At 38.7% G+C, this 22,009-nt stretch overlaps 1 protein-coding gene and 1 non-coding gene across 2 annotated transcripts; one reads left to right on the top strand and one right to left on the bottom strand.

Moving 5' to 3' along the window:
- Positions 1-10,950: 10,950 nt before the first annotated feature.
- Positions 10,951-11,057, bottom strand: LOC120070484 (small nucleolar RNA R71). Its single transcript, XR_005479978.2, has one exon. It is a non-coding gene; the product is annotated as a small nucleolar RNA R71 (small nucleolar RNA).
- A 5,810-nt stretch (positions 11,058-16,867) lies between these two features.
- LOC120070740 (peptide methionine sulfoxide reductase B5-like) lies at positions 16,868-19,313 on the top strand. Its single transcript, XM_039022615.2, has 3 exons — positions 16,868-17,321; positions 18,681-18,837; positions 18,945-19,313. Exons 1-3 carry the CDS (start codon positions 17,218-17,220, stop codon positions 19,101-19,103), a joined length of 420 nt encoding a protein of 139 aa, XP_038878543.1. The 5' UTR covers positions 16,868-17,217; the 3' UTR covers positions 19,104-19,313.
- The last annotated feature ends 2,696 nt before the right edge of the window (positions 19,314-22,009 follow it).

Here is a 22,009-nt window from a genome sequence, read left to right on the forward strand (position 1 = left end):
AACTCAATAATAAAATTTTCAACCAATGGCGCAAAAAGAAGGACTGCCCGGATTTTTCCCACGAATAAACGGTCAACCACAAAATCAAGCTAACAGTTCGCAGGCGCTGCAATCTTCATCTTTGGAGAGCTTACTGAACTAGTATATTGAAAAGAATGAAACAGTACTCCAGAATCAAGCGACGTCTATCCGCAATCTTGAAATTCAGACGGGATAGATTGCGGGCGAACTTAAAAGTAGACCGCAAGGGGCACTGCCGAGTTCAATAGAGCTCCCGCGCAACCCAAGAACTACGGGAAAGGAGCAATGTCAAGTAGTGATGTTGCGAAGCGAAAAGACGGCAACGGAGGAGAAGAATGAGCCAAGCAGGACTACTCTAATTGCGATGGAACCACAGACCCCGTTGACCCAAGAAGAACCAAAAGAACAAGAGACGATGGAATTGGAGATTGCATCCACTTCGAAGCCAACAGAACAAGGAACCGTGAAAATACAGCTGCCATCATTCCTTCAGAGACTTAAAAAGAAGAAAAATGATGAAGTGCAGTATCAATGCTTCATAGACATGTTGAAACAGTTACATATCAACATCCCCTTCTCCGAAGCAATTGAACAAATGCCGAAGTATGCAAAGTTTTTGAAGGACATGGTGACGAAGAAAAGAAGCACTGGTAAGTACGCAACGGTGGCATTGAGCAAAGAGCAAAAACCATTATTCCACCAAAAATGCACGCCCTTGGCAGTTTCACAATACCCAGTTTGATCGGCGGGTTATACATTGGTCAAACACTTTACAATTTTGGGGCCAGCATCAACTTAATGCCCCTCTCAATTTTTAAGCAGTTGAATGGGGGCAACTGACGCCCACGATGGTGACTCTTCAGCTAGCTGACAGATCCCTTGTGCATCTAGAAGGGAAGGTGAAGGATGTCCTGGTCACGATTGATAAATTTATCTTACCGGCAGACTCCATCATCCTAGATTATGAAGCAGACAAGGATGTACCCATCATCCTAGGATGACCATTTTTATCCACTGGTCGTGCGTATAAGGGAAAGATCACACTAAGTGTGAATGGATAGAAGATCAAATTTGATATTATCAGTGCCATGAAATATCTAGAAGAGGAATACCTTACTGAATCCGATGATGAACCCGGTTTGAATGAAAAAGAAAAGTCTAACGATGAAAATGAAGATGAGGATGTGACCGCATCCATAGTAGCCTGCAATGCAATCACAGAAACGACAACCAAAGAAGACAAGCTGACAATAATTGAAGAAAGAAAAACACCAAAACCATCCTTGGAACAACCACCAATAGTAGAGCTGAAAACCCTTCCACGCCATCTGAAGTATGCTTTTCTAGGGCAGAATGAAACGCTTCTAGTAATAATTTCCTTTGCACTTCATAAAGATCAAGAAAATGCGCTACTGAGCATCTTGAGAAAGTACATAAAAGCAATTGGCTGGAAGTTAGCGGACATTAGAGGAATTACCCTCGCATATTACATGCACATGATTCATCTCCAGGACAATAAAAAAGGATCGATCAAACATCAATGCAGACTCAACCCTGTGATGAAGGAAGTCGTGAAGAAGGAGATAATCAAGTGGTTAGACACAGGGATTATCTATCCAATCGCCGACAGCACGTGGGTCAGCCCCGTGCAATGTGTGCTGAAGAATGAAGGGATGACGGTAGTCTCAAATGCAAATAATGAACTGATCCCCATAGGAACCGTCACTGGCTGGCGGATCTGTATGGACTACAGCAAACTGAATGCAGCGACAAAGAAGGATCATTTCCCTTTGCCTTTTATCGACCCGATGTTAGACTGCCTAGCTAAAAATGATTTCTACTGCTTCTTGGATGGATATGCTGGCTATAACCAAATCATGATTGCTCTTGAGGATCAAGAGAAAACAATATTCACCTGTCCCTATGAAACATTTGTGTTTCGACGCATGTCGTTCGGCCTATGTAATGCGCCGAGCACTTTCCAGAAGTGTATGATGGCCATCTTTTCTGAGTATCTTGAAGATTCTATAGAAATTTTTCATGGATGACTTCTCGGTGTATGGCCAAACATTGGAAGTCTGTCTCAACAATTTAGAGAAGATACTGAAAAGATGTGAAGAGACGAACCTGGTGCTAAACTGGGAGTAATGCCACTTCATGGTGAAGGAAGGTATTGTGCTTGGGCATAAAGTCTCCAAGGATGGGCTGGAGGTGGACAAGGCGAAGATTGAGGCGATTGAAAAGCTTCCACCTCTAGTAAATGTGAAGGCTGTCGGGAGCTTCTTTGGACATGCTGGCTTTTATCAACATTTTGTGAACGACTTTTCAAAGATTGCACGGCCATTGAGTGCATTGCTGGAGGTAGAAAAGCGTTTGACTTTGATGACCAATGCCTCAACGCATTCAAGATACTGAAGAATGCATTAACAACCGCACCTGTGTTGATCGCATCGGACTGGACACAACACTTCGAACTAATGTGCGACACAAGCAGTTATGCGATGGGGGCAGTGCTGGCGCAAAAGAAGAAAACAATGCTACACCCCATCGCATATGCGAGTAAAATCTTGAACCCTGCTTAAACAAATTACACTACCACAGAAAAAGAATTGCTTGTGGTGATATTTGCATTGGAAAAGTTCAAAGCTTACTTGCTGGGAACTAAAGTAATCATTTACACTGACCACTCGGTGATAAAATATTTTATGACAAAAAAAAGATGCAAAGCCGAGATTGATTCGATGGGTTCTCCTCCTTCAAGAATTCGACATGGAAATTATTGATCGCAAGGGGATGGAGAACCAGGTTGCGGACCATTAATCCAGATTAGAAAATCCAAAAGTTGACTGCAACCAGTCAGAGGTGAACACAACTTTCCCAGATGAGTAGCTATTCAAAATTGAAGAATTACCATGGTATGCGGACGTGGTAAATTTTCTGGTGTGCTAACAATTCCCTGAGGATTACACAGCCCACCAGAAGAGGCGGCTCATACATGAATGTAGATCATATTTTTGGGACGAGCCAAATCTTTATAAGAGGAGGTCAGACCAGATTTTGCGCCTATGCGTACCAGACGCTGCTCACCAACACATACTGCCACAATGCCATGACTTGCCATATGGAGGATACTTTGGAGGCCAACGCACAGCAGCAAAGGTGTTACAAAGTGGGTATCTTTGGCTAACATTATTTAAGGACGCAAGAGACAATGCAATGAAATGCAACCGGTACCAACGTACGGGAAACATTTCATGGAAGCATGCGTTGCCCATGAACATCATCTTAGAATTGGAACTGTTTGACATCTGGGGCATAGACTTCATGGGACCATTTCCATCATCAAATTGTCACAAATACATTCTATTGGCCATCGACTACATTTCCAAATGGGTAGAAGCGGTATCATGCATCGCAAGCGATGCGGCAGTAGTCTTCAAGTTCTTAAGGAAAAATATTTTCACTCGTTTTGGCACTCCACATGCCATAATAAGTGATGAAGGCTCTCACTTTGTTAATCATATTGTAACCAATTTGCTGCTCAAATATAATATCCTCCATAAAGTGGCCACCGCATACCACCCACAAACAAATGGTCAAGCTGAAGTGTCCAACAGAGAAATCAAGCTGATATTAGAGAAGATGGTAAAACCTTCACGAAAATATTAGAGATTTTGAGAATAATAACTCCACTATCAACACAATGGGGAAACCCTTGTTGATAAGAGTTAAGTTGAGAAAGGCACTTGCTCGTAGTTGGATGTCCGCATGACACACATGGGGGTAAGCCAAAATGAAGGCAAGTCACCAAGATCAATACATTAGCACAACTCCTCTATCCGGCGCAAGCCAAAACAAACGAGACAAGAGTTGAGTTGAATATAGAACGCAACCAATGTTGGATGCCCACATGATACACGTGGGGGTAAGCCAAAACGAAGGGCGTAACCAGGTTCAATGCCGCATTTGAATAAGTCATCACAAAGTTTTGAAGTATTTTTTAATGAACGCATTCTCAAAAGGTAAACACAAAGTTGCGGTGAATGAATAAAAGTTTTTTAGCAAAGGCTTGCCGGATTTAACTTAGAAAAGATCTTTTTGAGGAAGCAACCAAAGTGGAGGAGAGCATGCGGTGATGGTCAAATGTGTGTGTAAATTATATTCTGAGAAGCTGGTCATCACAAAGGAAAGATGAAAGTGAGTTAGAATTTCTTGAGTATAATGCATGCTTAGGCCTTTTGCGTCCATCAGCATGTCAAATCTCAGCTAACCCATTTCTTTGCGTTAATTATACGTTCAATGTTCTATCATTATAGCTAATGCAGAAACTGGACCACCGCATAGACGACCGCATACGGAGAAGCTCTCCATCGCAAGGCAAACGCATTAGATCAATGCATGGGTGTTGCGGTGATTAGTCGCATGCGTTCATCGCATGAGAATTGCGCTCGTCAGGCGATTGCAGTCATCGTGTAGAGTTGTGGTATTAAACGAATGCGGTCATTGAATGATTACGGCTACGCAACAATGCAAACTAATGGATCAACGTAAGGTAGGTGGAATGAAAGCATCAACGCATCTACCTCGAGAAAATCCAAAGCTGATGTTGATATTTCACCTACCATGCCGTTAGTGGCAGAGGTTCAGAAAGGACAAACACGTCGAACGTCAGACTCAGAGTAGTCCAATTAATGTTGTCAGCGTCCAAGCTCTATAAATAGAAGCCGATGACCTTAAATTAATTTTATCCAAGGTTTTCGCCTGAGGTTCGCCTATGGCGGATCCTTGCGATACAGATAAACGCGTGAAAAGATGGCTGAGAGTTCTTCACCTTCTTCATCCATTCCGAGTGACGATCGGAGCCTTCGACCGGAGCTAGATCTCGAGAGAGTTAGTTCCTCCACCCATCCATGGCACCACTGGTAGCCTTGATGCACATTCGCTAGAAGCAATTCTTTGCTTCCAACCGGTCATTTCCTTTTCCCTTTTTTCTTATATTGTATTATATGACATTTTGGAATTAAGGAATTAATACAATTTGTTTTCAATGCATTTCTCTGTTCTTTCGACTCCATCTCCATCTTCTTGCTTAGCATCTTTACTTTTATTGCAACACTTAGTGGGATTGCTTGGGTATTGCATACTTAGTCATGTGGATTAGAGATATGAAGCATGTAGTAACCCACCGAGAGGTGTGCGTTGCGCGAGTGTGTGAGAAAACCTTATTTGCTTAGTGTGAAGCTGCTGTAACGTCTGTCTATAGGCTAACACATTACTTGTCTATGAGTGAAGTCAGCAACAATCAACTGCTCGGGAGGGTAAGTGGCTAGACGCGTTAAGCAATGTATGTGTTGTTCACTAGGGATAGTAACAATCTTGCGTCAACCAAGTTCATGCGTTTGTCTCATTTTATGTTGTGCCTAACACCCCTTTAGAGCTACTCGAGAGAGAGTCTAAAGAAAGAACCTAATGACTTGAGAGAGCTAGGTTAGAATCTAGACTCGAGAGAGCGAGATTAGATCGACATAAGCAAGAGATAGAGACTTAGAGATAAGCTCTATTTGTCAACACTGCATCGCATGCACCTTAGGAATAGGAATGATGATATGTAGTCGCCTTGTTTGTGTATCATCGTATACACAAGAATTAGAGGCTTATATGTAGGCCCTATAGACACCTTTGCACGTACATCGCATGCGTTCTAGCATTAGAAGCCATAGCATTCGCATCGAGAGGTGGTGTACTATTGTATGAGTGTTGCATGATCGCATTGGCTTGCGTTGACTAGGGTTGCCCTTGCGATCACTCTTAAGGGTTGCAATGAAATCATCGCTGCATTTTATCTATTTTCCTACACATTTATTTCATGTCAAGGTTTGTCGTATTTCTACCTCTCATGCATATTCTCATTGCGTTGTCTTTTAGATAGAAGTAGGAGTAGGATTAACTTAGCAACATCCCCTCCATTTTTTTATTTATACCGTCGCATGCACATCACCGCAATCATATAGCTACAAGTCCCTCAACCTCGGATCACCCGAGAAACTTGCGTTCATGTTATACTTAGCGTGAACGCAAGAAAACTTGTGGCAAGACGCCTGTTCATCGCATACATCTGTTAATGCATTATCATTCCAACGCATGACCATCGATGCATGACTATCAACGCATATCTTAGGAACATGCATCGCATACCGCGTTTGTAAGACCCTAACACTAAATCTAAGGTGGAAGGTTATTTGGAGAAGGAAAAATCCTAAGTAATAAAGATATTGGGGTAAGATGACATGGTGAAAGCATTAGTACTAAGTTGTATGAAAATAAAAAGGATCAAAAGGTGGCCAACGCAGGTGGAGGGCCTAAGCACATTGAACGCAAGGCCTAAGAGTGTGTGGGAGGCTGGCTTCATGTTGCACTAATCGTTGGATTCAAGAAGGCTTGGGCAGTGGTCGTGGGCTTGTACATGTGAACAACTAACGCAAGGGCATGCATAAGGCATGTAGACGCAAGGAAAGGCAAGGACGCGGCCAAGGCATGCGCTAAAGGCATGCATTGAGCGGGCATGCCAAGCGCCTCTGCCTATGCATCAAGCGAGGATGTCAAGGGCCCCTGCCTATGCATCGAGCGGGCATGCCAAGTGCTCAGCCTATGCGTCAAAGCGCACTATCGAGCGACTGAGCATCAAAACGCCCTGTCAAGCCCCCATGCGGCTAAGCAAGCCTTGCGAGCAATGGCCAGCGCCTATACAGCACGCCCATGCGTCAGTGGCCAATGCCTATGCCAAGCGCCATGCGCCCATATCGAACAAGTCGTGCGATCATACCTAGTGAGCCATACGTCGAGGACGAGTGGCCACCCTATGCATTGGTGATGGCTGGCCCATGCGATGGTAGCAAGTTGACTTGCTATGCATTATGGACAAAAGGAAGGCTGATCGATGGGGAAAGAATCCCAAGAGAAGATGGCAATATTTAAGAAATGCGTCCATAAACCTAATTATATAGATAAACATTTTTAAGTATTAAGTGAATGAGGTGGCGAAAGGAGGTTCATACAGAGCAATCCTCACACTCTAAGTAGGAGGTGGAAGAAGGAGGTTACATGCAAAAGTGGTCTTATCACCCTAAGTAGGAGGTGGATGAAGGAGGTTGCATGCAAAATGAGAATTTTGGCTGGCAAATTAAGGTGAGAATAACTTAAGGCTTTACTGGAATAGGCTAAGTGTTGGCAGCCTTAAAAAGGGACAAATGTGAGTTGAGTTGTCACAAGGGGGTGAGTTTAGGATGGCTATAAATAGAGGAGTTGGGCGAGAACAATTCATTCATACCATCACCAAAATCTTAGTATTGAAAGCTTATTTAGAGTGTTAAGTTGAGTATTGAGGCTGCCAAAATAATTAGGGTTCGAAGGAGCTGAAGTTGCGTTGATGAAAATCTGAAGCTAGCTCGGACGCATACGCCCAGCCAACCAACGCATCCATCACATAGTGTGCACCTTATGCCTTGCAACACTGTATCCATCCATCGCAAAGCAACGCGCCTTGCACCAATGCCTCGACCACGCACGCCAGCCCAATGCAGCAGCCCACCGTGCGATGCAACACTACACACGATCGAACACCCCAGCTACCTGCCAGACTCCTTGCGCTCACACAGTTAAAATAACCTCTAAAGGGGCTGATTTTAAGATTTTGGCTGAGTTTGGAGTAGGGTAAGCTGGTACTTTTATTATATAAAGGTATTTTGGCTATTTTAGCATTATTTATTGATATCACAAGTAATAATTAAGGAATTTTCATTGATATGGAGGAAATCTCAGGAAGATACTCTTAAAGTAGTTTCAGTAGAAAACCTTGCTTACAGTGAGTGGTTATTAAGATTTACGCATTGCTATATGAATAAATGCATAAGTAAGTACAAAATGCATGATTAGAATGTTATGTTACTTGCCATGATATTGTCTAAGTAATTTCTATGGAAACTAAGATTATATCTGAATACATAGTTAGCATGCGTAAAAAGTGGTACTTGGCAGGAAAATATAGTCGGCTTCGGTCGGTGGGAAATGATAGTTGGTGACGACCGACGGGAAATATAGTCAAGTTACCTAAGCATAGCTAGCGAGAAAAATAGTCGATGTGCACATTGGCGGGAAAGCAGGATATAGGAAGGTTTCCATGAAAAGTTGTCATGATTGTTAATATATGCATTATGTGAACATGTCAAGTATAGCATGTGATTGGAGGATAATGATTGAATAGGATTACACGTGATCATGCATAGATTATAATGAAATGGTGATTATGTGATTGACTTCCCAAAAATATATTTTGTATTTAAAGCTGTTGTTATTTTAAAAGACACCACTCACTGGGCTTATTAGCTCACGCTTTTCCAAATGTTTTCTTCTATTCCCCCCCCCCCCCTCCCCCCCAGGTTGCAAAGCGGAGAGTTCATATATGAGTCTACAACTACCAAAACATCAGGACTTGGTAATTTCTTAGGACACGACTCAGATCATGTAATAGAAGAGTATAGGAAAATCTAGATACATGTATGAAATTTTAAATGGTTATTGTAAACATACTAAGACTTTTAATAGATAAAAAAGGGGAAATGTTAAATTAAAATATTGTTATAGAATGGTACTAGTATGTCTTCATACTCTCTTCTAAGTCTTGGGCTAAGGCTAGGGAGGGGTGTGACAGTGTCTAAGGGAATTTGGTTATCGAGTAAAATTGACTTTCAATTTCCCACCATCACATGCGTCCATCGCATTAAAACAACTAATATATGTATTTTATGCAGGAAAATGCATTGACGCAAGGCAAAATTGCAATCCAAGGAAATTAGCATCCGAGCGCATAAAAGATTGCGACTGCAAGGCTAAGCGATCGTTTGCGTTCGTGAAAATCTTCTCAAGAAGGTGGCTGCTTAGAACCGGCGCATCAAGGTGGGCACATCTGGGTGAAAGCTTAATAAATGACGATGGGACAGAAAGTTGATGACGGTCAATTCCGAATTAAGTTGACGAGCCGTTACGACATACTGTAGCAAGCACACTCAACTTTTCGGTGACAAATATTTAGCGCATCAGACAGAGAATTAATGACATCCCATCAGTGCAATCATTCGAGAGGAAAAGTTCTTCACCCTGAAGCTCTATAAATACCGAAGGTCGTTGAAAGAGTTCGCCCAGTTTAGAGAGTTCATCATATAAACGATAGTTAGCCTTGTTCTTATTTTTCATATACTTAGAAGGCGGAAGCGAGAGAAGGGAAAAGATGCCGAAAGAACATCCTAGTTAGCTCAAGAGAGTGCCAGAGAGCGTGGAAAAAAAAAGAGAGGGTCGACTCTTGCGAGAGTAAGAATATCTTTTGAGTAGAGTAGAGAAGAACAGTGTAAAAGCCTTGGGAAGCAAGAAATTGCTACCAGGCTCTTTATCTTTATTTCGCATTGTCATTATGTACTTCGATTTCATATATAGAATGGAACTTGCATTTCTACATATGTTCACTCTCTTTAAAATACACATGAGTAGCTAAATCTGTCGAATGGGTTGAGAAGTACTTAGCTAACATGACCTAGGATCTTCATTGCATGCGATCATCTTGTCTTATGTTGCGCCCATCACCCTTTAGAGCTACTAGAAAGAGAGTCTAAAGAAATAACCTAAGGCTTGAGAGAGGTAGATTAGAATCTAGATTCGAGAGAGCTGCATAAGCAAGAGATAGAGACTTAGAGATAAGCTCTGTTTGTCAACATGCATCACATGCACCCTAGAGGTAGGATATGATAGTACGTGGTCGCCTTGTGTATGTGTGTGTCATTCGTCATCGTATAAATAAGAATAGAGGCTTAAACGTAGGCCCTATAGACACCATCGCATACATCGCATTCATTCTAAAACTAGAAGCCGTAGCATTTACATTGAGAGATGACTTGTTGTTGTATGTATATAGTATGATCACATAACATGAACATAACCCTAGAAAGTGTTAGCTAAATCCCTTCTCAACCTGTTCCCTGCATACTCATCGCATCTTTCGTATTATTAACTCTTTTTCTCAACTTTGCTGCATACACTTTATGTTGTAAACAACAAACCAACCAAACCCTTGATTTATTTGTTACTGCAAAATGATCTAAAATTACCATCGCATACTATTTTCCTTAGTCCTTGTGTTCGACCCTGGGTTTACCAGGCAACTTAGTAGAATTTATACTTGGATCTTGTTGAGAAAACTTGCATGCACAACACATTTTCCCACCATCGCATTCTACACCATTATTTCATCGCATAATAACACGCATCAAGTTTTTGACGTCGTTGCCGGGGACTTCAGCAATACATTGTGCTAACGGTAATTTTTTATTTTCTTTGCAGCTTTCAATCTCTGGCGAATTACGACCCAGAGATTGAAAGAACGTTCCGATGAAGATTGAGAGACAACCACCAACAACAACAAGAGAAAGAACCAAACATGGCAGAACAACTAGGAAATGAAGCACCAAATGAAAATAATATCATGGTGAATCTCATTCTATTGGCGAAGGACTGCAATAGGCCCATTTGGGACTATGCATCGCCCAACCTCTATGATTTCTCCCCGGAAATCATAAAGCCCGCTCTTGACAGATCGAAGTTCGAAATGAAACCGGTGATGCTACAAATGATCAAAACTGTCAGACAGTTTGGCGGTAGGCATGGTGAGGATCCGCACGCCCACCTCCGTAGTTTCATTGAGATCTGCAACACTTTTGTGTTCCCAAACATCTCCGCTGAGAAGGTTCAATTACATTGTTTCCATTTTCATTGTGTGACCAGACACGAAAATGGGCTTATTCTCTTGAACCCGGGGAGATTATATCATGGGAGTAAGTAGTTGAGAAGTTTATGAAGAAGTACTTCCTTCTGACGGAGAATGCCAGAAGGAGGAAGCTGATCACTAATTTTGAACAAGAAATTGACGAATCACTCAGTGATGCTTGGGCGAGGTTTAAGAAACTGGTGCGAGATTGTCCGCACAATGGCTTACCTGATTGCTTGCAGATGGAAATTTTCTATCCTGGATTGAACCCGGCATCGCAAATGGCTACCAATGCAGCAGCAGCTGGTGGTCTGCTCGATAAGACATATGATGAGGCGAAAAATATACTTGATCGCATTTCAAAAAATCATGTAGATTTGAGGGAAAGCGATCAAGGATTATGAATTAAAGACAGTAATGCGAACAATGAGGCCATCGCATCCCTACAAACACAAATGAACGCGATGATGAGTTTGATACAAGGTATCACAATCAATAGCACGGGAATGCAAAAAGGGCAGGTCAACGAAATTGCTCAAACGACCACAATTTGTGTCATTTATGAAGAAGCACATCCGATGGAAGAATGCCCAAGGAATCTGCAAACGGTATGCTTCATAAAGAATAACCCTTTCTCTGATACGTACAACCCTGGGCGGAGAAACCACTCTAACTTCGCGTGGAAAAATCAACAACACAATTTTCAACCAGTGGCACAAAGGGAAGGGCCATCAGGATTTTTTCCGCGAACAAACGGTCAAACGCATAACTAAGCTAGCAATTTTCGGTGACCATTAATCGGCGCATCAGAGCAAGAGATTTAATGACTGCCCATTATTGCAATCATTAGAGAGAAAAGCTTTTTCACCTCAAGCTCTATAAATACCAAAGGCCACTAGTTAACAGGGAGAATCAGATCGCCATAGATAGAAACAAGCAGAATTTGATCACCATAGATAGAATAGAGAATAAGTTAGAGAGCCGTTAGTCTTAGAAGACGGAGACGAGCTAAATGATGAAGAAGCCGAGAGATCATTCCCGGGCAGATCGAGAGACTGTCGGGAAGCGCTACAAAGGGAGAGAGGGCCACCACTTGCGAAAGCAAGAATATTCATCTGGACAAAGTTGGAGTGAAAAAGACAATTTAAAAGGCCACGGGAAGCAAGACATTGCTACCGGGCTTCTTATCTCTACAATCCATTGCTATTCTGTATTCTACATTTTATTTATAGAAAATGGAAATCTCATTTCAACTTATATTTAATCTCTCCATACTTCACATGAGTAGCTAAATTTCCGAATGGGTTGAGAAGTACTTAGCTAGCATGACCTAAGATTTACACTTTATGCGATCATCTTGTCTTATGTATGTGCCATTCACCCTTTGGAGATACTTGAGAGAGTAGTATAAAGAAAGAATCTAGACTTGAGAGAGTCAGATTAGAATCTAGGCTTGAGAGAGTAAGATTAGAACCGCATAATCAAGAGATAGAAACTTAGACATAAGTTCTATTGCTATTGACACATCGCATACACCCTAGAGATAAGATATGATAGTATGCGGTCACCTTGTGTATGTGTGCATCATTCATCATCGCATAGACAAGAATAGAGGCTTAAACATAAGTCCTATCGACATTTTCGTATACATCACATGCGTTCTAGAAATAGGAATTATGGCATTTGCATTGAGAGATGACATGTTGTTGTTTATGTGTAGCATGATCGCATAACTTGTGCGCAATCTTAACCCCTTCTTAACTCATTCATCGCATACTCATTGTAATTCTCGATTTCATCAACTCTTTATTTGAACTCCATCGCATAGGAAATATTCTTAAACAAAACACCATCCAACTTATTTGTTTTCACCACCGCAAGGGAATCAAATTTACTGTCGCATACTTACTTAGTAGTCCCTGTGTTCGACCCTGGACTTACCAGGAAACCTAGTAAGGCTTATACTTGGGTCTTATTAGGAAAACTTGCATGTGCAATTCATAACACATCACCACAAATTCATATTATAGTCACATCACATTTACAATGCAGCAGGGTGCAGAGTTGAGTTCATATGTCCGGGTATCTGATGCAGTTTGTTGAACTCTAAATAATATGCTTTTATGATTACTATTTTTGTTTTGAAACTTTTTTATTCAATAATTCTACCAATATTTGTTTGAATAAAAACATGAAATGAAATTTTTTTCTTATAATTTTTAAAACTTTTCCTCCCTTTCTTCTTTCTTTTTTGGGCAATGAACAACAATTAACCCATTACATTTCTTGTGGAAATATGGTTAAATAAAATGAGAAACTAAAGCGAAATCAAAACTTTTGTAACTAGCTAATTTTTCTCAATGGATTTCATTATCATCTTCTTTTCTTCTTCTTCTTCTTCCTATTGTTGCTTTATATTTTTACTATGTCATGATATTTTAAAAATTAAATCTCCCTCGTCATCGTAACAACTGAAATTGTTGGGGATGATGCCCTAAACTCTCGTTGGGTCCTGTAGTTTATAAACACTGTATTGAACAAATGCTTGTGATGTAATAATATATGATATTTTATTCACTATTATCTATGAAACATGTGATGTTTTATTTGCTTTGCCACAAACCAATAAACTAAGATCCTTAGTTGTCATTGTAACTTAAGCATGTATGTGGAGACAAACGGGTGGATCATGCCTTAAGTGATAACCAAAATGGTCTGTAGTATATGGATATAGGAGGGAAACCTTATCTTGGTGACACTACGGATGCGGCCTGCTTTGTAAAAGAGTTACAAGTGTTGTGACTTACTACAGATGGTCTGATCCTGATCATTCATGTGGAGACATGCGAGCGGGGGCGACAAAGGAGTTTGTATAAGACCGAATCACGAAGTGTTTAGTCTCATTATATAACGTCGTTCATGACAGAGACTTCACTTCACTAGGATGACCATAGGTAACATGACCATAATCCTGAGTGAGTTGGGAACTCCTGCCTTTAAGGGCAGTCCTTTGATTTGTATGGGTGCGAGTGGCCAAATTACCGACTCAAACCTACCACTTTGGGGATTCGTCTGATTTGGGAGCTGGGAACTCAGCTACACAAGACGGAATTCACTCATTCCTCAAAACAGGGGTAAGTAGATAGATTGCTCCCTTAAAGGCTGATTCCGGGGCTTGAACGATATGGCGCCACACACCTTCTCATGGCCCGAGAGGTGTCCACACATAATTGAACTATGTTGTATTGTTCATTAGAGGGATCAGTGGTACTTAAGAAGTTAGATGTAACTATAGGGGAAAAACGATAAATTGGCCCAACTGTACTTACGAGCATCTGCGAAGGGTTATCGTACTGTTGACTGGTTATATTCGATGGACACAGAAATATTAATGTGGTGAAAAAAGTGTAGTTGTCGGTCTTTAATGGAGTGTCTGGCAGTTAACGGATGGTGGATCTCGTGGCTAAAAAGTTTAGTTAGCTATTCACGTACCGTTGGAGCTTCAAACCATAGGTCCAAAGGTCCCCCTCCTCAATGGATTCAAGTTGAAAATTAGTTTTTGGGTCAGTTTGAAGTGTTTAATTTGACAAGAGGGAGTTTGATTGTATATGATATGATTAAACTGGTCAATTATATATGATATAGCTGACTTGATGTATGAGATACATTAATTAGAGGAAAATGATATAAATATGATTTATATCTTGGAGGAGAAAATGACTATGGTTTAAATATTGCATATGATGTGATATTAAAACTATAGGTTATAATATAATATGATAAGTTAGTTATTATATTTATTTATAATTAAAACAATTATGAGATAATTGTTGGTGGTTTTCTCCATAACCGTGCGTGAAAGTGGGAGGTTGTATTCAATTTTTCATAACTAAAGGATAAAATGAAAAAAGTTTTCATTTTGTAGAGATCGGATTATCACTTCACAAAGTTGTACACTACCCATCGTATAGCTAACAAGAGCCTAAGTTTTTCTAAACGATCGTGTACATACGCAGTCGACCTAAACGATCGTATAACTTTTACTAAACGATCGTATAACTTTTACTAAACGATCGTGCGCGAGAGCGAGATCACCTAAATGATCGTCTAAATGATCATACCCAATTACCTAAACGATCGTGCACTTTTTTTAAATGATCAAGCACCCGTCTATACGATAGAATCTAAATCTCTCCCAATTTCTTGGTCGTTGAATACGATCATGTTTCCTCCTTCCCTTTACCAAATCCAATAGAGCCCACACCTCATGGATTCTCACTCCGAGAATACCAAGGTCACTGAGTGGTGGTGTCCAAGTTGCTACCTGGTCGTGGAGAAGACCGTTTGTTGGCTGAGCGACAGTGAGATTTGGTAGACGATTGGCTTGGCGATCACAGCGACAGCGAGAGGTGCTGTTCCTAGCGAGACCAAGAGAAAGATAGAAGAAAGGTTCTTCAAAGGTGAGTCTTTCGATTCTTTGTATTTAAGTTTTCAAAGCATGTCGTAATTTGTTCTAAAATGCATAACATGTATGTATGTTTGTGAATGTTGTATTTCTGTCACAATGAATTTGGAACGATCTTGCTTCCACTCATAAGTACTCTTTGATGAGAGTTCCTTCAGGAATGTCACCATATTTCTTCAACAATTTCACTTCCATTTCCTCTAAATTTGGAGGATTGTCAGAAAACAAATCATTATTTTTCACTAATTCTTGTTGGAAAGTGTTCCAGGAAAAAAATTTCATTGTATGTTTTTTTTTTTGTTATATGTTACATACTTTTCAACAATATACAAACTTTTCGTCTAAATATTTTTAACACTCATTCGATATGTGAATTCATTACGTATAAATATTGCACTTAATGTAGACAAAGTAATATATATATAATTAATAACCCTACAACATACTTTAACAGGCATCAGTCTTATAGTAGTCAGAAGTGGTTGTCGAAGTTGATTATCGACGATGATTGTTGCTAGAGTTTGTAGTCGGAGGTGGTTTCGGAGCCTGAAGTTGGTTGCATGAAGGTATAATGGAGTTGGTTGTTGAAGTTTGTCATCGGAGGTGGTTTTCAAATCCCAGAGTTGGTTGGGCGAAAGTGGTCGTCGAAGTTGATCATCGAATATGGTTTTCACTGGAGATTGTAGTCGGAGGTGACTGTTAGAGCTCAAAGTTAGTCGCATGAAGGTGGTATTAGAGTTGGTTGTCGGAGTTTTTAGTCGAAGGTGGTTGACGAAGTCCCGAGTTGGTCATCGGAGTTGCCCACTCAAAGGTAATCATCAAAGGTGATTTTCATCGGAGTTTGTAGTCGAGGCCTACGAAAGTGGTTTTCGGAGTTGGTCATCGAAGTTTGTTGTTAGAGCCAATTGGTCTTCGGAGTTGGTAGAACGAAGGTGGTTGTCGAAGTTGGGTCACCATAGGTGGTTGTCAGAGGCCATAATTGGTTGCGGAAGGTTGTCTAAGCTCAGAGTTAGTTGCCAGACTGTCATCGGAGGTGGTTGTCAGAGCTCAGAGTTGTCATCGGAGGTGGTTGTCGGAGCCCGGAGTTAGTTTTCAGAGTGTGAAAATAGGCGATGGGTGGAACCATTGAAAACATAAGAAGGGAGAGTTGGGGTGAGTTGGTAAAATATATCAACTTAATTCCACCAACATTTAAAGTTGGTGGGCCAAACAATAAGTTCGTATATTATATCAACTCAACTAAACTCATATTGGTGAGTCGAACATCCCCTTAGTGATAAATTTCTAACTATTAAAAAATCTATAATAATAAAAGTAACATGGGCATAGTTTAACTGGCACATTATATAGAGTCAAAAGTTCGAATCACAACATTATAGTGCGAAAAAGCATAATCATAAACATCAACAAAAAGCATAATCATATACATAAACATCAACAAAATAATAAGAGGGATAAGAAAGGAACTTGCAAAGGAAAAAAAAGCAGTCAATAAAAAAAATATATAATGAAAGAAAGGGGAGTATTGTTCGAAATTCGGCATATAATGACAATAGAATAAGGGCAAAATTGAGAATAAAATTTCAAAAGATGTAAACAAAAAACAACATAAGAAAAGGGGAAAAAACTCTAATCAAGAATCTGTTTTTTCTTCTTTTTTTTTTTCTTTTTATTTTCCTTTTTTTTTTTTTCTTTTTTTCTTTTTTTTTCTCTAAAAATCCAAAACTTCATATTGAATAGCGACTGCAAAATTGCCCTTCGTGTCAACCTTTCCACAAATTATGTCCAAATTCATTTCCCTCGTATCTGTTAAAAGATGATGCCAATTCCTTCACATCCTCATTGGCTCGTTGCTCGTCCATCGCTCAAGGAAGGACACGAGGGATCCTGATCGACGACTGCAATTCTCGTAAACATTCGCATGGCTGCCCCATCTGTACCAACTTCCATTCAGAAGTCGGAGGAAGAGTGGCAAGCTATACTCTCTCCGGAACAGTTTCGCATTCTTCGCCAGAAAGGAACTGAGTAATTATAATAACCCTTCTTATTCCTTGATTCCTGCTTCTCGTGGAGTTTGTTTGGTTACATTGATCAGTTTCTTTTGTGTAAACCAATGATGATTTGGGTACCGGGTAGGTTAGAGTTTCCAAATTGGTGTCTTCATAAACGAATTGAGTCATTTTCGTTTCGTTACTGTTGTTTGTTTGTTTTGTTTTTGTTTTTGTTTTTGTTTTTGTTTTTTTTTTTCCAGTGGTTGTTGGCATCTTGGGCTTGTTCTGAACATGCTTCACTTATGATTCTATGTGCTAAATGGGAATTTCTTGTTCGTCTGTCTTATTTTTATTGGAAAATTGGTCAGTTGTTTCGTGATGTGACTGGAAAATTCAGTATTCTGTAATAGCTTAATCAATAAGTATTCTGTTGTTTGACATTTGTTGCAGAAGCAGAACTTACTTAGCTGCACTGAATGACGATCACCTATGTCATTACAATTCTAAAACATTCCTTTTTCTTCAATGCATCTGAGATCTGTATCCAATTCGAGACCCTTTTTGCTTGCTTGAGGTTGGAATGTTATGGATGCGAAATCTCCTAAGGTTATTTTGTTTTTACAAAGGACCACGTGGTCCACAACCCAGTACGTTCAACAATTTAATTCAGACATGCATTAAAAAAGATTTACCCCATGTAGGGGAGGACCTGATGTCATCTTATTAATATGATTATCAAAGCCACATATGAAATATAAGAGGCTGTTTGGGGTACTAAATTGGTTATTATAGTCAGTGGCTATTGTAGTTTGTAGGTTATAATAGTTTATGTTTGGAGTGCAAACTATTTTTGTTTGAATTAATGAGGATGAGAGAGGATGGATAGTAACTAATTTAGTTTGAGTTAATGAGGATGAGAGAAAATGAGTAGAGAATAGTAGACACTGTAACAAAGAAGGAATTACAATAGTCATATTGTAGTTAATGGTGGGTTATAATAGTTGGAAAGAATTGGAAGTCCAAACAGTGAGTGGACTATAATAGCTCACTCCATCCTATTGAAGTTAGGGCCCAAACAGCCCCGTAACAGTTTGTCAGTCATACAAGGAGGTATTGCATATTAATGTTATGGTCTAATGCAAATTGTGACCCTAGCCATATTGATTATTTTGAATTCCAAGTAGCTTTGTCTATATGACTTGAGCTTTGTTCATCAAGATTTTGTTACGGAGTTTGATTGGCTGCGTGTCTTGTATAACTCAGTCTCAAAGCCCGCTCATGAATAGATTAATTAGCTGTGTTGTGCAATTGTGGTTGACTCTTTTGAATTTTATGTAGTTTTCATGGTCCTTTTAGTTATCAATTACCATAGCTAGAAGTTGATGATATGCAGGCCTCGTGGCACTGGGAAATATGACAAGTTTTATGAAGAAGGAATATACAACTGTGCAGGCTGTGGAACCCCACTCTATAAGTCAAGCACCAAATTCAATTCTGGCTGTGGCTGGCCTGCTTTCTTTGAGGGTTTTCCTGGAGCAATTAATCGCTTTGTGAGTTACTTCTTTCTGAAGTGCATAGAGCAGTTTCCATTATTGTTGTATACTGCAATTTGATTGATAGTGAACAATCGACTGATAACTTGGGAAAATAATTTCAGCCGGACCCTGATGGAAGGAGAACTGAGATAACATGTGCTGCATGTGGTGGGCATTTGGGTCATGTTTTTAAAGGAGAGGGATTTGGGACACCTACAGATGAACGCCATTGTGTCAACAGCATTTCGGTCAAGTTTGCTCCTGCTAATGCTTCACAGTGAAGCCTTTCACAGGCAGTCACAACCTCAGTATGTATTGTAGAATTGCTTTGGCAAAAGATTATATTGATATGTTCAGCGATATGTTGCTAATGAGGTAAACTTAAGCATGAGTATTCTTACATATTGACAGCATCTGAAACTTATTATGTTCTTCTAGTCTTCTGAAATTGTTGATTCTATAAGATTTGCACACCAAAATGGTTTGGGGTATGACATTATGCAGTAGAAATTAAGTTTTGTCAATTGTCACTCATGCTTAGTTCAAATGTTAGAATATCAATAGGGTTATATTGGAAACGTTATTAGGATATTAGTCATGATAATTAGTTGGTAGTTTGTTAGGGTGAGTTGGTTATAATTTATAAATTGAGAGAGTTGGGTAGTGTAGATGTTAGATATAGTTATGAAAAGTCTGTCCATAGTGGATGGATTGTAGGGGAGAAATAGTTCTCTCCCCTCGAAAGGTAGCTTATATTGCAATACTTCTTTCATCTTTCTTTTCAAACCATGTGATATTACCGGTTGCAAAAGTGGTTGTAGGGTTAGAGGGCTCTCTATACCTTAGGGTCAAACACATCAATAATAAAAATGCATATATGACTTAGGTTTTGAGGGTGTTGTCTCTGAATCCCAGAGTCCTCACTAGCGAGACCTCATACTTGGTCATTCGAAATGTTAGATAATAGATTCAAGGCATTATAACATTTGATATTACATATATCGTATCTCAACGTCTCACTTGGTATCCTCAAGTATGATCACCGCCATCTAGCAACTTTTCGCCCCCATTTAGGTAAGCTTGGCTTCTGTTCTCTTAATGCCCTAGTGCCTTTTGAATCCTCGATCCAATTTCTTTCTTACATCGTCACTTAACATTTAATGTAGCCTAATAATACTCTAACAACTTAGTTCAACAGCTGCCTTGTCTTTTCTGAAAGTCACCTACTGGCTCTTTGTTCTTTTTGAGTTTTTGGGATCTTTCTGCTTGAAATTAAAGTCAAAACCATTTCTTCCTCTGGAATAAGAGTATTTCCTGGCTGTTGGGCAGCACGTGTCAGTCATGTGATACAAAATTTCTTTCACAAGTTATGTTTATATTTATGCAATATAAATAAATTTGACTTTCAAAGTGTGTGAAATAAAGGTGAACTGAACTTAAATAAGCAGTTATTTCATTCCCTTTTGCTTATTCATTGGATTCTTTCAGCTTCTTTCTCAGTGTTTTAAGGGGCTTCAAAGCTAAGAATCTCAAAGTGATTGATATTGAGATGTCTTTTTCTTTTCTTTTTTTTTTTCCTCTCCCATTTTCCATTTTCTTTTTAGGAAATATCCATTTGTCGTCTCTCGATGACTCAGTGTCCACTTTACCTATTAAGTGGCCTTTTCCTACCATTTCAACCTGTTTGTAGAAGTCGAAGTGACAACCTCATCACCTCACAATTCCACTATTAAGGTCAAATTATAATGCTAAATCTCTACATCTTTTCCTCTTTTAAAACTTTGGCTTTCATATTATTTCATATCCATATTTGGATTTACTTTTAAAGGTTAATTATCTAGTTTTGTAGTCATAAAATATCTTGTCATAGACATAAATAACATTGATCGAGAGGTCAAAGATTCGTATATGGTTGAATTTAAAAAAGAAAAAAAAATCTTAGCACGAAAATTTCATGATTTCATGTACTAGGTTCAATTTTGTATGGTGCTATGTTAGATTCTCATTATTATCGAACGTGCCAATTAATGTTAGATTACTAACTTAACATATTTGCAACTATTCAAAGGTTGGAATTTTTGCATATATGACAAAATAAGGTAATTGATTGCAAATTGAGTAAGTTAGGTGTAAATATAGTAATTTTGTAATAATAATAATAATAATAATTAGAAAAAAAAAGCATCTAACCAAACATTTTGAAGTAATTTCATTTTTACTTATAGCCATTTGCAAAGGATTTATGCATATAAGTTATCATATGGATACCAATATTAGACGTCTATCGTTCATTTGTTGTTAAGTCTATCATTGATTTATTATATAAATGGATTGAAACTAGTATTCTACGGTATTTAACTTTCATTTTTTCATTAATGATCATTTACATACTCAATTTCTATTATTATCGAAGAATCATATCAATATAATAATAATAAATGACATCTACGTGTATTTGAATTTATTTTATGTCTATTTGTTATTGTGTCTCAATAAAAAATTAAATGTAAGTAATTTTCTTTTTTCATTTAATTTTCTTTTTGGATTTTGATTAGAAGAATTAATGTTAATTACCATTTAACTAAACTCAATTTGACAAAGAAAATCTCGTTAATCCAATTACATATATTTAAACTATAATAAAAACCTAATTGCAAGATATTATGAATAGATTTGAAAAAACGCGCACACAATAGTATAAATAAGTTTTAGCCTATAGCCATATTCATGCCATTTTGAATTAATAGTTTTGCAATAATTTTTTTTTTAATTGCTTGTTAATCTAAAAGCCTCTAGTAGGTATTCTTTTTATTTTATTTTGAATAATAGTTGGTATTTTTAAAAACTTTTATTTGATTAACATAAAACACGTCACGTGTTTGCAGTAAAATGACATATGTATCTAAATGATGTCATTAATTTTTTTCTATAAAAACTAAAATTATTAAATAAGAAAACAGACAACCTACCAAATTATATTTGTTTTTTAGTCTACATATATATAAGAAAATTAATATTTTTCTAAACTTGTAAAATTCATTTATGTTTTGGTGTTATCACATAAATCTTTCTCGTTCAATGTATTACACAAACACAAAAAAATAAAAATAAAATAAAATAAAGAAGAAAAACGAGAGCTTTTGATTTTCAAAAGAGTAATACTTGACTATTCGCAGGATATCAACCA

Source organism: Benincasa hispida, chromosome 1 (assembly GCF_027475165.1).
Source record: "Benincasa hispida cultivar pf3 chromosome 1, pf3_genome.v1.1, whole genome shotgun sequence".
In the NCBI taxonomy this organism is placed as follows: Eukaryota; Viridiplantae; Streptophyta; class Magnoliopsida; order Cucurbitales; family Cucurbitaceae; genus Benincasa; species Benincasa hispida.

Bases quoted from the DNA above. Each gene is read 5' to 3' on its own strand.
- LOC120070740 (XM_039022615.2), top strand. From the start codon at position 17,218: ATGGCTGCCCCATCTGTACCAACTTCCATTCAGAAGTCGGAGGAAGAG. The intron at 17,322-18,680 runs GTAATTATAATA...GATGATATGCAG, and splicing joins CTTCGCCAGAAAGGAACTGA to GCCTCGTGGCACTGGGAAAT. The intron at 18,838-18,944 runs GTGAGTTACTTC...AAATAATTTCAG, and splicing joins CTGGAGCAATTAATCGCTTT to CCGGACCCTGATGGAAGGAG.